This window comes from Linepithema humile, chromosome 6, assembly GCF_040581485.1.
Source record: "Linepithema humile isolate Giens D197 chromosome 6, Lhum_UNIL_v1.0, whole genome shotgun sequence".
Classification (NCBI taxonomy): domain Eukaryota; kingdom Metazoa; phylum Arthropoda; class Insecta; order Hymenoptera; family Formicidae; genus Linepithema; species Linepithema humile.
In genome coordinates, this window is record NC_090133.1 from 6561536 (window position 1) to 6574621 (window position 13086).

General features: G+C 48.4%; 1 protein-coding gene across 1 annotated transcript in view; it reads right to left on the reverse strand.

Moving 5' to 3' along the window:
• The window catches only part of LOC136996929 (uncharacterized), a 60604-nt gene that overhangs the window by 36331 nt on the left and 11187 nt on the right, over window positions 1-13086 (reverse strand). The window contains exons 2-4 of the mRNA XM_067356514.1: window positions 11175-11204; window positions 9465-9567; window positions 8481-8718 (exon numbers count right to left, since the gene is read on the reverse strand). Of these exons, the coding sequence (XP_067212615.1) occupies window positions 8481-8718; window positions 9465-9567; window positions 11175-11204 (371 nt within the window). The remainder of the gene's footprint in view (window positions 1-8480; window positions 8719-9464; window positions 9568-11174; window positions 11205-13086) is intronic.

Sequence of the window (13086 nt, forward strand, 5' to 3'; positions counted from 1 at the left end):
ATTCTTCAATTTGACTCCTTTATTTTCCGTGCCGAGCGGTCAGGCGAAAAATTGAGCTCAAATTGGACCGAGTGCGGCGAATTTAGGAAAATTTTTGACAAAACGCGAAAGCCGATCGACGAGCGAAACCGAAGCCGCGGCTGGCAAAGTCCGATACATGGAAATTAAACGTAACTTCGAGCATCGATGATTTAGCGGCTTAAATGTTCCACAACCAAGCCGAGCTCGAGAGAATCACGCGGGACCTTTGTCCATTTGAATTTTTGCGCGTGATCCCCTTGTCCTAAAAATACAAACCTTTTTCCCGACCGCGAGGAAATACGTCGCAATCGAAATTTTTCATTTTTCATCGCAATGGGATTTCGTCGATCGGCTAGGTTGAATGTGGGCGTGCGATTAGTCTGCAGATTATTCATCAAGTTTCGCAAAATATCTTTAACGATTCAACGGAAGTATAATCTAAATTTCCGAGAAAGACGAGCGACCGACTTATCTCTCCCGGCACTTTAGACGATGATTTAAATGCGAGGAAACTTCGCAAATGCGTCCACGTGTGATGGCGCTTCGGCGAAGAAAACATCGAGATTGTAGCGCGTCTTCGCCGGCGAAAAAGTATTTCGCGAAAACAAGATACAAATCCACAGCGGTGTCGCAAATAGATCTGTTTGTCCCGAAAAATTCGGCGAGAATTACGACCGTGACGGAAAAAGAAATTGCCAAATTTCAATGATGCGTGAGGAAAACACCGAGGCAGCGATACTTTGCCTTCTGCGTCATCTGAACTTCAAACAATTTCGTTATCCAGAATTGTCTTGACGAATGTATTCTCTCGAGAGAGAAGATTGTGTTATTCGACACAGGATCAATTCCGCAGTGAATATCGGATCGCTAGCGCAACAATAGAAATGATTAACGAGTCGTCGTAATTGTGATCATTCCGTCTTTTCTCAGCATGGAAAATAACGGCGCCGCGGATATTTTTACGGTCGATACGTAAATGGCGGGTGGACGGAAATTGTAGGAGATTATTCCCGATACCGGCGCGCGATCTCAATTGGTCGGACGCGACGTTAAGATATAATCGGCTATTATTAGGAATAAAAGTTGCATTTTGCCAGTGGAAATCAATAGGCCATTAAAGATCAAGCCGGATATCTTCATCGTCCGGCGTGCGGAAACACGTCGATGATCCGAAATTCACTTCGGTCCACAATATGTAAAACGAAAATATGAGTATCAATTTATATCCACCTACTGACACGAATCTTTCTTTTCGAGACATCGCTCTGGTTTCGCGTAAAATGTCACGGGTATTGTGAATTTTTCACAAACGTTGCCCGGCGCGTGCGGACCACAATTTTCTATGAACAGCCCCGGGTAAATTTTTAATTTTTATGGGACAAGTCGCGGTCCTCTTTCTTTCTTTTCCTACCAATCTGGAATAAGGAACAGGGCGATATCGTCGCGAGTGACTGTGCTGTAATGGTGCTAAAATAAGAAGCATAGCGGTTCGGGAGCACCGCGCGCAACCGTTCGTTCCAGTTAATTCCACCCTATTACGGCGCTGCCGGGGGAGAGCCGAATTAGGTTAGCAGTGACGGGAACCGGCGCGACGCACCGGTCGCCCCTACCTTTCCGGTTCCTATCTGTTTTCTCGCAACCCGGCCCAATTAGAGTGCCTATCACACGGTGGAAGGATAAGGAAACCGGATGAGATACGCGTTCGCTCTTCTACAGCGAGAAAATGGAAGCCGATCGATCGCGATCATTCACGGCGGTCCAATATGCACTTTCATCGAGCACCGGGAAAGAGAGGGAGAGAGAGAGAGAGAGAGAGAGATATGATTTCCCAATGACATTAGATCGGGGAAAACGAATTTTCACGCAATTTACTTTCTACACACAACGCGAGCACCATCTGCGCTGATAGAACCGGCACAAAAGAAGGCGCGCTTCTTCCGTTCCGCCTTAATAAAACGGAAGATATTTTTTTTCTTTTATTTGAATTACGCCAAGGGAAAAAGTGATAAATATGGCGAGCTAACGAGAAGATTGTGAAACTGCATATGCGGTCGCCGGTTTACACTCGATCCCGGACCGTCATATTTTATTTCGCCTCCGCCGGTTATTATTTCGCCGGGGAACTGTCGCGTGGCACCATTTATTTTCTTCGCATGATAAATAGCGGGATGTCGCGGAAAGGGTTGGAGAGACGCGTCGTTAGGCCGCGTTTCTACACCGCGATAGCAATGTGTCCGCCGACACGATCGCTGATAATCACACTTCTTCTGTGTTTTTTTTTTTGGACTTTGCCCTCGCCTTTCTTACGCGGAGACGTTTCCTTTAATCTCGTTTCTTAATCTCGCTCCGGGCAAAGGAGAATTGTCGACACGGCGACACCGAGGACGACGTGATCGGGATGCTTGCGGGGGCGGAGCTGACGAACGCTCACGAATAGGACATGACGCCCGCGTAATTAAGCGTTCGACTGCACAATGTCTGTCTGCCAGACGACAGAAATATTCACGAGCTTTGCGCGTGCATTATCACGCCGGAGAGAGAGAGAGAGAGAGAGAGAGAGAGAGAGAGAGAAAGAAAGAGAGAGAGAGCGAGAGAGAGCGAGAGAAAGAGGGGGGGGGGGGAGAAACGGTGGAATTCTACGGCTCCCTCAGTTCGGCTGGAAAAGACGGGCGTTGGAGTGCATTAACAGCTACGTCACGAGAGTATTCTCGAAGACGACCGACAATACTTTCATCACGATAAAAAAAAAAACCACTCAGCTTTGTGACTGAGTTACGAACTGGAAATTACGTGACTCATCGCAGACGGAAAAATTTTTTATCGCTCATGAAACGATCGCTCGTTGGAAAAGGTGAATTGGAGGGAATAAACGTTATTGCGGCGGTCATACGATCAGTCAGAACGCAAACTGTGTAATTGCGAATGTAGCAGACGGAACTGCAACCTGCTCGAACGAGACGTATATACGCTCATCACGCGAACCCGAAGGCAGCGGAAGCGCTGACGTTTGCGCGTCTGCTTCTACTTAAGAGCACATTTGTTACGGTCGGCCGACGAGCTGTCTTAACGTTCACGATGACGTTTGCATTCGCGGACGAGCGATATTTCGCGCTCGCACTGGCATGCAAATCGTCGGTCGGCGTGCTGTAACCAACACACAAGTGAATTAAAAAAAAGCTCGTTATCGAATGACAATATTAATTGCCTTTCGGCCGGGTCCGTTTAAAAAGCTTTGAGAAGCCTCGGAAGCGGGGAGACGCGCAAAAGTAATAATCGAATATCACTCGGCGGGCAATAACAATTCATTAACCGTATATTCGTTCACGACAATGGATTTATACATTGATATTGAGTCACCGTTATGCCGAATGATTCTGCGCGCAACAGGAGAGACAAATACGGGCGATTTATTTCTGTCGCTTTATGAGAGACCGCGATATTTGCATAACCAGGGGCGATTCGACAGCCACGCCGGCGGCCGTTTATTCGATACGATACACCGGCCCGTATAGCGTATTCTGCCGTGTGGAGCTTGTTTACGCATTTGTCACGCGACGATGACGGCACAGAGCTTCGATTTTTTTATTCCACGTGCGAGGAAGTGGGCAGATTCGTGCGCCGATAGACGCCGGCTTGACTTTGACGCTTGCCGACTTCTTTCCAGACGCGTTACCGAAGAAATTGCCTGTTTGTCAATTTCTCGGATCAACAAAGCGGCGGATTACACCCACGCCAAGACCTGTTCACGAATGTTCGAGGTTCCCCTCCGGTCGAGAACAAACAGGTAATTCGTCCCTATTCAATTCCCGTACGACGATCTCGCCGCAAAACTCGTGAGGTATCTCTCTCATTCTGCTCCTAACACGCGCGCCGGGGATGCTCGACCACGTGTCTACGATCGCGACGTGATTCCGACAGGATTAGGGGGAGCCCACTCCGGTCGGCGAAGAGAAAGCGGGTCGAAGGGGTGGAAAAGGTAAAAGCGTAGACGCGGCGTGCGCGATCGATCGAAGACGACTCCTTCCCGTTTCCTCGGTGTTTCCTCCACGCCGCCGCCGCCGCCGCCGCCGCCGCCGCCGCCGTTACCACCGCCGTACCCATTCGAAAGTACGATCGTCCATCAATTTGAGATTGTGGATCACGAAGATGATCCCGGGATCCGTTTTCCATCAACTAGTTGGTTTTTCGTACGTCATCCGTCGCAGGGGCTGCTTCATCTCCCGTTATACGCGCGGCCGGATAAACGAGAGCAAAGAGAGAGACTCGCGTGCGAGGTCCCTTTGCTCTCGCCTGTTTTCCCCGCCGCTACTAACAATAAGTAAATCGACGGCAGTCGCGTTCTTGTTTTCTCATCCCGGATTACAGCGGAAAATGTCAGAGCGCCACTTAAATGAGCCGTCGATTGATTTTCCGGCGTCCGTTAAAGCCGAGGTGGAGAAGGATCTAGGCTGCCGCCGCCGCCGCCGCCGCGGCCGTTACGAGCGAGAAAGAGAAGGATTCGAGTCGTTGATGAAAATGCAAATCGTGAAAAATAAATCGTCCGTGACGAAAGGACCCGACTCGAACGATAGGAGATCCATCTCTCCTCGGACAGGCTTGAGCAAAAGGGAAGAGAACGAAATGCGCGCGCGCTATTAATCAGCATCTCGCGGATTAGCCGAAGCGCGGGGGTGAGACGCGAGTGGTAAATCAGCCGCTGAAATTCAGCTGCCGGGTGACGCGCCGCGACGTGAAAGGTCTTTGCGGAGGCCGGAATTTCACCGCTCGCGCAATATCGGATCACGCCACGGCGACGTCGAGACAACGAGATTGTACGAAAGCGCCCGTTGACAGAGGCGCTGTCAACTTCTCCGCGTCAGTGACACGCGCGCGCACTCGACGCGGGACAATAAGACACCGTTCGTCCGTGATAAATAACGAATTCGACGAGCCAAACAGCCAGGCCGGGCTAGAAATTGCTCGATACGGTCCGGCGGATATTTCTAATGCGTGTCAAATCTAAGGACGTATATAGGGCTCGCGTGTCGTTTTATGAATATTTTAAGCCGCGGCTGACCCAGATCGTCCATCTCACGACCCGGGAGGGAAAAGCAATCTGACCCCGCGCATTGATACTTCGAGGCTCGTTTACCTCACTTCGTCTCGCCGCTTTCGTTCCTGCGACGGTTTTTTTTTGTCGCCGTAGAGTGCGCGTGGTTACATATCGCCCTCGTCATCGTCCCTCGTTCGTCATCCTTCATCCACACTCGACCGAGTCTCTGTCGTTCGTCAAGTCGCGCCCGCGTTGTCTCTTCGTCGCTGCCGACTCCTTTTGTCACCCTTTATACACGTGCGCGCATGCATTTACCGTCCCTTTTTCAAGCCTTCCGCACCGGCGCTTTATCTCCGCGAATGTCACCGCTGTCGGCGCTCGCGCGAGACTCGTCGATCGCCCGCCCAGAAACGCGATTTATAGCGTGATTTGTGGATTCCGCCATTGTTGCCACAATCGCGCCGTTTAAAGCGGAAAGCCGAGCAAAAGGACTTCGCCAAAAGGGAGAAAGAGAGAACGTCTTGAACGCCAACTCTTGTCGCGTGAATAAAAGGCGCTCGCTTTTGTGCGCCCGCGCTCGCGAATCATAGATCACGCGGTCATCTGCCTCTGGTCTTGCACACCGAGGCGGTAACGGCAATATTTCACGGGCTTACGGAGAAGCAAAGAAACGTAATGGATACGAGCGTGAAGGATATGAAATTGCCGTGTGAATACTTCACTCCGTGGATATGAATGAGAGATCGTTAGCGCGACGAGGGTCTCTCGCGGCAAAGCCGTCCGGGAAATGTCACAGCTCGCGCGTCCGGTTTCTTTCGCGTGAAGAAAAAGCATGGGAATCAGCTGAATCTTTCGTCAAGGTCGTTGCCTTTCCGCAAGCTCGCTCGCGCCTGTATGTATGCAGCATAATGTCGCCGTAAACCTACGTCGACCACTCGGCGACCCGGCTTCCTAGAACGTTTCATTGAGCGCCACGCTCTGGCCGAGCGCCAAGTGACGTCACGAGCGGAAGAGGATCCGGGTATTGCCGATAGTGATGGCGATGTCGTGGTCGGGAACGACGGGGGGGATGATAGGGCGCGTCGCGGTGGTGATTTCGACCTCGTTTGAGCAAGAGAGATAGAGGAAGAGAGAAATACAAATGCGATTTTAAATCTTTAACAGAGAGATTGTCTTTTGGCAAAGAGCTAATTTTTTCGTTTTAATTTTTTTCTTGTACTTGAAAATATTTTATTACAAGAGAAAAAAAGACCGCAGAACATTGCGTCGGCTATCATAGGTTTTCAGACTGGCTTCGCGAGGAGGAGTTTACGACAGCCTCGAGAAAGGGATACTTGAAAAGTAACACTAATAGTGAAGCATATAAAAGCGGAGTCATGTTCTCGCACGTGACCGAGTCGTACCTCTGTCCGAGGTAATTCTGTTCTCTAATTTAATTTGTTCGACTCTCCGCTGAAAGATGCTGCTGGTGCACTTCGTGCGGAAAAAGCGAACAAGCCTACGCCTGACTTCTTCCACTGTTTTGTCTGTTTATACGTTGAGACATATCCCTTGCCATAATAAATTTTATTTGCACCCGTAAAAAAAAAACAGAATTTTGCCGAAATATTAATTTGGATAAGAAGATTTAGAAAACTAATGCACGTATATTGACCGAGAATTTTTTTTCACCGGAAAAAACTTTTTATCCGATTTATATTGCCGATAATGAGATCGCGCCACCGCAAGAAGAACGACGAGAAATTCACTTTGACTCACTCGGGCGGTGCGGGAATTTGAATAACAACCAAGAAGACGGAACAAAAGAAAGGGAGAATTGCTTCTTCATTTCCGGGTCGCGCATGAGTGACTCCTGTCTGGCCGTTTAAAAGAACGGGCCGGGCGCTCCAAAGAGTTATTATTCTCGCCAGGAAAAGGGTGATTTTATCGAATGAGTGAATATCCCGCGTTCCTCATCCCTGCCGACCTTCAAATAAAGCGTTCGAGCGATTTAATTAGCGAAAATTCACTTTTGTTGCCGTACAGAAGTGCAGCCGCCACGCACAAATGAAGACAGAAGGGATATAAAGGCAGGAGAGATCCTTGGGGAAGAAATCTCCGCACGTTCGAGAATCTCAAAAGGCACACTCGTGCCTTCAGCGAGGGTGAAAGGAAACCGGAATCTTAATCTCGCTCGAATTTCTCGCAACCTTTCATCCGAAAGACTGAAACGATATTTATCCGAGCACGTTAATTTGTCATACGAGTCGCCAGGCGGGTTATAATTTGCATTGCGCGAATCGACATTCCTAAGTTCCGGGCAACTTGCGTTTCGAGAGCCTGAGAGCGTCTCCGATGGCAAAGTGACGATAAGAGAAATTAGGTCCCATGCGGCTGTTCTATTAATACATAATTATGTGCGCTAATTATGAACGTAAATGTATCTCCGAAAGAGAGAGAGAGAGAGAAAGAGAGAGAGAAGGGAAGGAAGAGAAAGAGAGAAAATAAAGGGAGAGAAAATCGCCGTTTTCGCAATCGCGACTGCGCTGTTTGCCATGTCAGCGACGTAAATTACGCGCCGTTGTTAATCACCGTATTCTTCGAGTACAGTGCGACCCACGCTCGCCCGTGATTACATTTGCAAAAATTCACGGCGTAAATCGGGCAACGTTAGCGCCGGTGTGAATAGTCACCGTCGCGTCACCTTCGCGAATTCAATTTTGTACGCGCGCGATGTAATATTCCGAGCTGAATCGCCCTCGCGATCGGCGGTCACGCATCGGAGTGACGCCCGTCCATGTCACGTTCTCTCCGTTCTCTTCTGAATTTATCGTATACGTCGCGAAAACAAAAGAGAAAAACAGGATCGCGCAGGATTTACCGTTGTGAAAGCGAGGGCTTGCGAGGACGAACATTAGGATCGAGGAATGCGTGGCCGGGGATTATTCGGTTATTCCGCCGCTGAAAATCAACGGACGGCTCTATATAGCGCGCCAAATAGTAATTGGTTTCGGTTCGTTCGACGTGCAAACACTCGTCGAATTTCAATTCACGTACGAAGCCGCGCTGGCCGCTAAAAGGAGGCGGCGGCGGGGGAGTGACGAGGAGAGGAGACGAGGCGGATTCTGCGGGGGATAGTTACGTGCGCGGGATGCTTAAGAATTGTTTGTACACCGTTACCGGCGTACGATGACGTTTCATTAAAAAATAGCCGACTTCCGCTTCTGTGACGGAGACTAAATGTAGACGAAATAGGCCTTCGCTGGTTGCGTTGCGATCGCGAGAAATACTTGTTGCTGACACCGCGCAGCGGTGTCCCAGCGGCATCGCAATTTTCTTTTCCCTTTTTCCCCCTAATTTCAATCAGTTTTGAAATTTTAATCGCGCGTGAAATTTCTAGTCGCAAAAATTGCGTGCTACTTTAGCGTGCAGCGAAACGTTGGTGTACCGTATCGGTGACGAAGTCTTGCTGTGTATTGCTGTTGGTGTCACGGATATCGGACGGTGTGTGTTCGGTTTGTTGGTGCTGTGCCTCTGTACGACTTACGTTGCACTGATTTCTCGTTACCTCGTTCATGTAGGACACCTCCGACAGTGGGATATAGTAGTAGCCCAGAAAGCGGTCCCACAAGAATCCCTTGCACCACACTTCCACCACGAGACCGGCATTCATGTCATTCGTTTCGCTGCGCAACAAACAAGTTTCGTTTAATTTTTTGCGGGGCCGCGAGGAAATGTCACGTCGCGAAATAAACAACCGCTGCTTTTTGCAAGCTCTCGACGGAGTAAGTTAAACGTTTTAAATTTAAAGATCGCGAGTCCGCTGGCGTCAAAAGCTGCACGAGTGAGCCAAGAAATCGAAAAAACAATGTATTGTAACGGTCGACGTCGAATCGAAAGAAAGTCTCTCTTTCATTCCACACAAACTAATTTTATTTTGTTTTTGTTTCTTTTCGCTAATCTATTTAACAACGTTCGGAAAAAGAACTATGATGAACCAAGGATCTCGTCTTGAACAAGCAGAACTTTGTCAAGCTGAGGATTGGTAATGCTGTGCTGCGAAAAAGAAGCACGTTTCACCGCCCGTAATTTCGCTGAGATTTTCGCGACTCTCTGCTACGCTCGGAAAAACTCGTGGATCGGCCAGTGGAAAGGATTTATTACGTTGGAATTAGAGTCTCGTTAAATAAGAGTATGATTAGTCTCGGATTCCTTTAGATGCGCACAAATTACCGGCTGTCCTAGATATTTTAGTGCCGTTGCGCACGCGATAGTTCCGCGATGTTTCCGAGCGATGGTAGCCGCGCGAGAATTTTCAGTTTGCCACGGAAATACGTTTAGCCCAACAGCAGTTTTAATGGGTTCTTTCACGCTCCGCCGTGTACAGAAATATAAATCCGCGTAAGAAAAAATCAATTATTAATTAACTTACAAGAGGAAGTCTTGTTCCCAGCATGGATTGGCCCCTTTCACAGTGACTGTCGTCGACTTCACGTTCTGTAGCTTCAGCGTAACGTAGGAGTTGAACTGCTCCGCTGCAATTACGTTCGATAATCCACGTTTCAGCCAACCGGTTGGAAGGTAACGCGTATTAGTGGCACGTGCTCTCAACGTACGAGCGAAATATGCTGTTGCATTAAATCATTCATGAAAATGTATATAAATGTTTCGATCGAGATACGTTTCTCATCAACTTTAATGGAATCGCAGATGAATTACACGCTCCGATACAAAGTATATCGCGGCTTTAGTCCCCTATAAAGTTATATCAATCGGGGATATCGTTTTGTTCTCGATTTAAAGAGCGATCCTGACGGCATCCTCGTGCGGTTTATGTCTCTGAGATGAGAACAAGTGCACGAGCGGAAGGGCCTGGCTGTTCCAATAAGCGGCGCCCACGTCGCTCGCTATACACACGCTCTTGGTTGCACGCCTTCGATAAGTCGCGCAAAAAAAAACGGGAGAGGGACTTTACGAGCCCGGGTGAGGCGCTTCGGGGCACCGGGTGGTGCGTCACCCCCGACATTTCGCTTTACGAGCCACAAAATTGTCTTCGGGTAGCCGGCGAAATATGTGGCAAGGGTCGCGCGCTCGACGGCTGACTTCGGTGAACATCCAACCGCTGAGCACGGGCTATTAATAAAAAATTAGACGCGACGTAAATAGGGCTCAGCGAAACGTGAAAATAACGCGTAGCCTCTCGTGACCTGAGATGCCGGCTGATATGGGACAAATCGAACGTTGTTTGCGTGATGAGAATAAGACGCCGTCGAGAAATTATTCGCGTTCTTACGAACGGGAGCCGGCGTGAATGCAAAACTTTCATCGACTTTCGGCAGACTAAATTTGTTCGTGATAACAACGCGGAGTTAATATGAATGAATGTGCGGAGACGTCGCATAAATAAATTCATGAAACTGGATACATTGTACGTTCGTGATGCGAGTGTGAACGTTATCGTTACACTTCAATCTCGCCACATTGCGTGAAATAATGGCTTCATAAGTCTGTTCCATACAGCGGGGCGTACACGTCACGTGCGGTTGAATGTTAAAAAATGCGTAATATAAATGCAAGAACGAAAACTGTCAAGGTCGCGTGTGTCATCGTGGAAAGTACTAAATAACGTTGCGCGACTAATTGGCGACGCGTGCACGATGTACATTCAAGATTGTTTTTATAATGTATTGTTAAAATTATTAATTACTTAGCTGTTTCCTGGCAGAAAAATTTAAAAAAAGCAAAGAAAAAAGAAAAACATTATATCAAGTTTTGGAAAGTATAAAGTATCCGTCTTAGATTTATAAGATCCTTTACATCTTTTTTCGTGCGGAAAAATGATTTCGGTATAAACGGAACGTCGTGGCATTCCGCTTGAGGAATCACATAATCTGAAACTTGGAACTATTCCAATCGCGAGTGCAATAAATTGTCCGCGAACTCTAGCAACGAGGTGTGGGTAAAGACCGCGCTACCGTGTCTCATCTCGGTCTCGATTTTGAGTACACGGTTGCACAACCGCGTTAATATTTCGCTCGTACAAGTTTGAGAGCAAACAGAGAACGGATCGACTTAGCCGTGAAATTCTCAGCCGTCTCGCCGTAACTTTTCCCATTTTTTTTGCCACACAATACATACGTACCATCCTCGCAGATGAACCGCGCTTTCTTCACTGCAACAGAGAAAGAACAAAGGCGGGATTACAGATTAAGAGTCCTTCGAGGAAGGAAAATCACAGGAATGACAACATCTTACATCTATATTCGCGCAATTTTGCGACTAATCTTGCAATCGCAGAACCTGTACAACACATTGCAGGTAAACTGCCGTAATCACGAAAGGTTTACTGTTAATTAGTTCCTTACGCGACCGTGTTTGCTTGCGTACGTGTATCAACGATCATTACACCAGCGTCGTATCTACCTACCGGCATTTTAGCGCAAATTATCGAACTATGTAATTACCCCGATCGTACTGATTACGCTTAATAACATTCAAATAGGCATGTAGGTCAAGCGATGTAAAATCAACCGCGCGCCCGATAATTACCCGTGATACATCGCACGCGTATGAAATTTCAAAATTGAATTTTCACCGGTGGAAAAATTTCACTCGCACGGCGTGTCCCTTTGTCGCGCCACCAGGCGCACCTATCGACTTTTCCGTCAGCTACTTATAAAGGCCACATTTTGCAAACGCATTACAAATTTACTGAACCGCGCGCGCGGAACACCAAGAAGGATTCGAGTGTCACGATCCGCTTTCTCTCCCTTTTTTAATAGCAAGTTTAACGAATAGGTCACGAGACGACCTTGTCTATAAGAATGTATATACGCGAGTGCGTGTGTAGGTCGAGCGCAACTCCGGCCGGTGTCAATAGCGATTTAAAGCGTTGACCTGTGCTAATAAATGCCAGGCAATGTGTTGCGATGAGTCCGCACGAATGAGTAACCGCCCTTAGGATTAATCGCGGCGCCGCAACGAGAGACGGCGCAGCGTTTCACGGCGACAATGTGTAACGAGCGATTGGGCGATGCAAGCACGATGATGATGAAGCGGGTCAGCCGTGTATCCGCAGGTCACAGTTCATAGAGAACTTTTTCTTCGCTCGACAGACGTGCCTTTCTATTTTGCGCGCATCGCGCGCGATTAATTAAGAGAGGGAGATTCTGCGGGCGTAGGAATATTCTCGTCGCTGTTATAAAATTGTCGGTCGCAGGAATGAGCGAGCGCTGATGTCACATAAACAGGGGAGAACGCCACGGGCGACGTGTAGCGCCGGGAACGCCGGTGAATCGACCATTACGTCCACTTTTCATAACCGGAGGGGTCGAGTGCGGTTGTCTAACAGGTGCGGCTTACACATCGATTCTTCCCCTCTCTCTCTCTCTCTCTCTCTCTCTCTCGCTCCCGTCTCCTTCTCCCCGTCTGTTTCTTTCCAAATAAACTCCCTGACAAATTAATTGCTCTCACTCGCTTAAAAATAATTAGACTCGTGCACGGCGCGCTGTTTGCTTTCGCGTCCACGCCTTGGCAGTCGGCCAGTCGCGATTGAAATCCGATATGCAGCGAGAAAACCGCGGGGAAATACCGATATTAAATCGACTCTGAGGCACAGAGTGAAACGCGAGCGCCGATACGTGTGTGCGACGTCGCGATGCACGTTAATTGCATTAATTCCGACGCGACCCGAGCGCGCCCCTCAACAGTTGGTTACATCTGAATCCTTCGGCGTCGCTGTTGAAACTATTACGTTATTAACGACGACAAAAAAAAAAAAAAAGTGGCGCACGGAAAATGTGCATCGGCGCAAAGTAAAACAAAAGCGTCGCGTATCCAAGTTATATTGCGCGGAATTGATAGCTCGGGGCGCCGAAGATATACATACATAAACGGCAGACACGACGGGGATGCCTATGTATCCGCGTGGGCGATGTGTTGTATGCACGCGCGCCGACGAAAGAAAAGTGAAACAATGACGTCAGCTTTAACGCTTCAGTTGCGATCTTTTACCTTCGAACAACTCGAGACAATGGACGCCCGGCGTATGAATA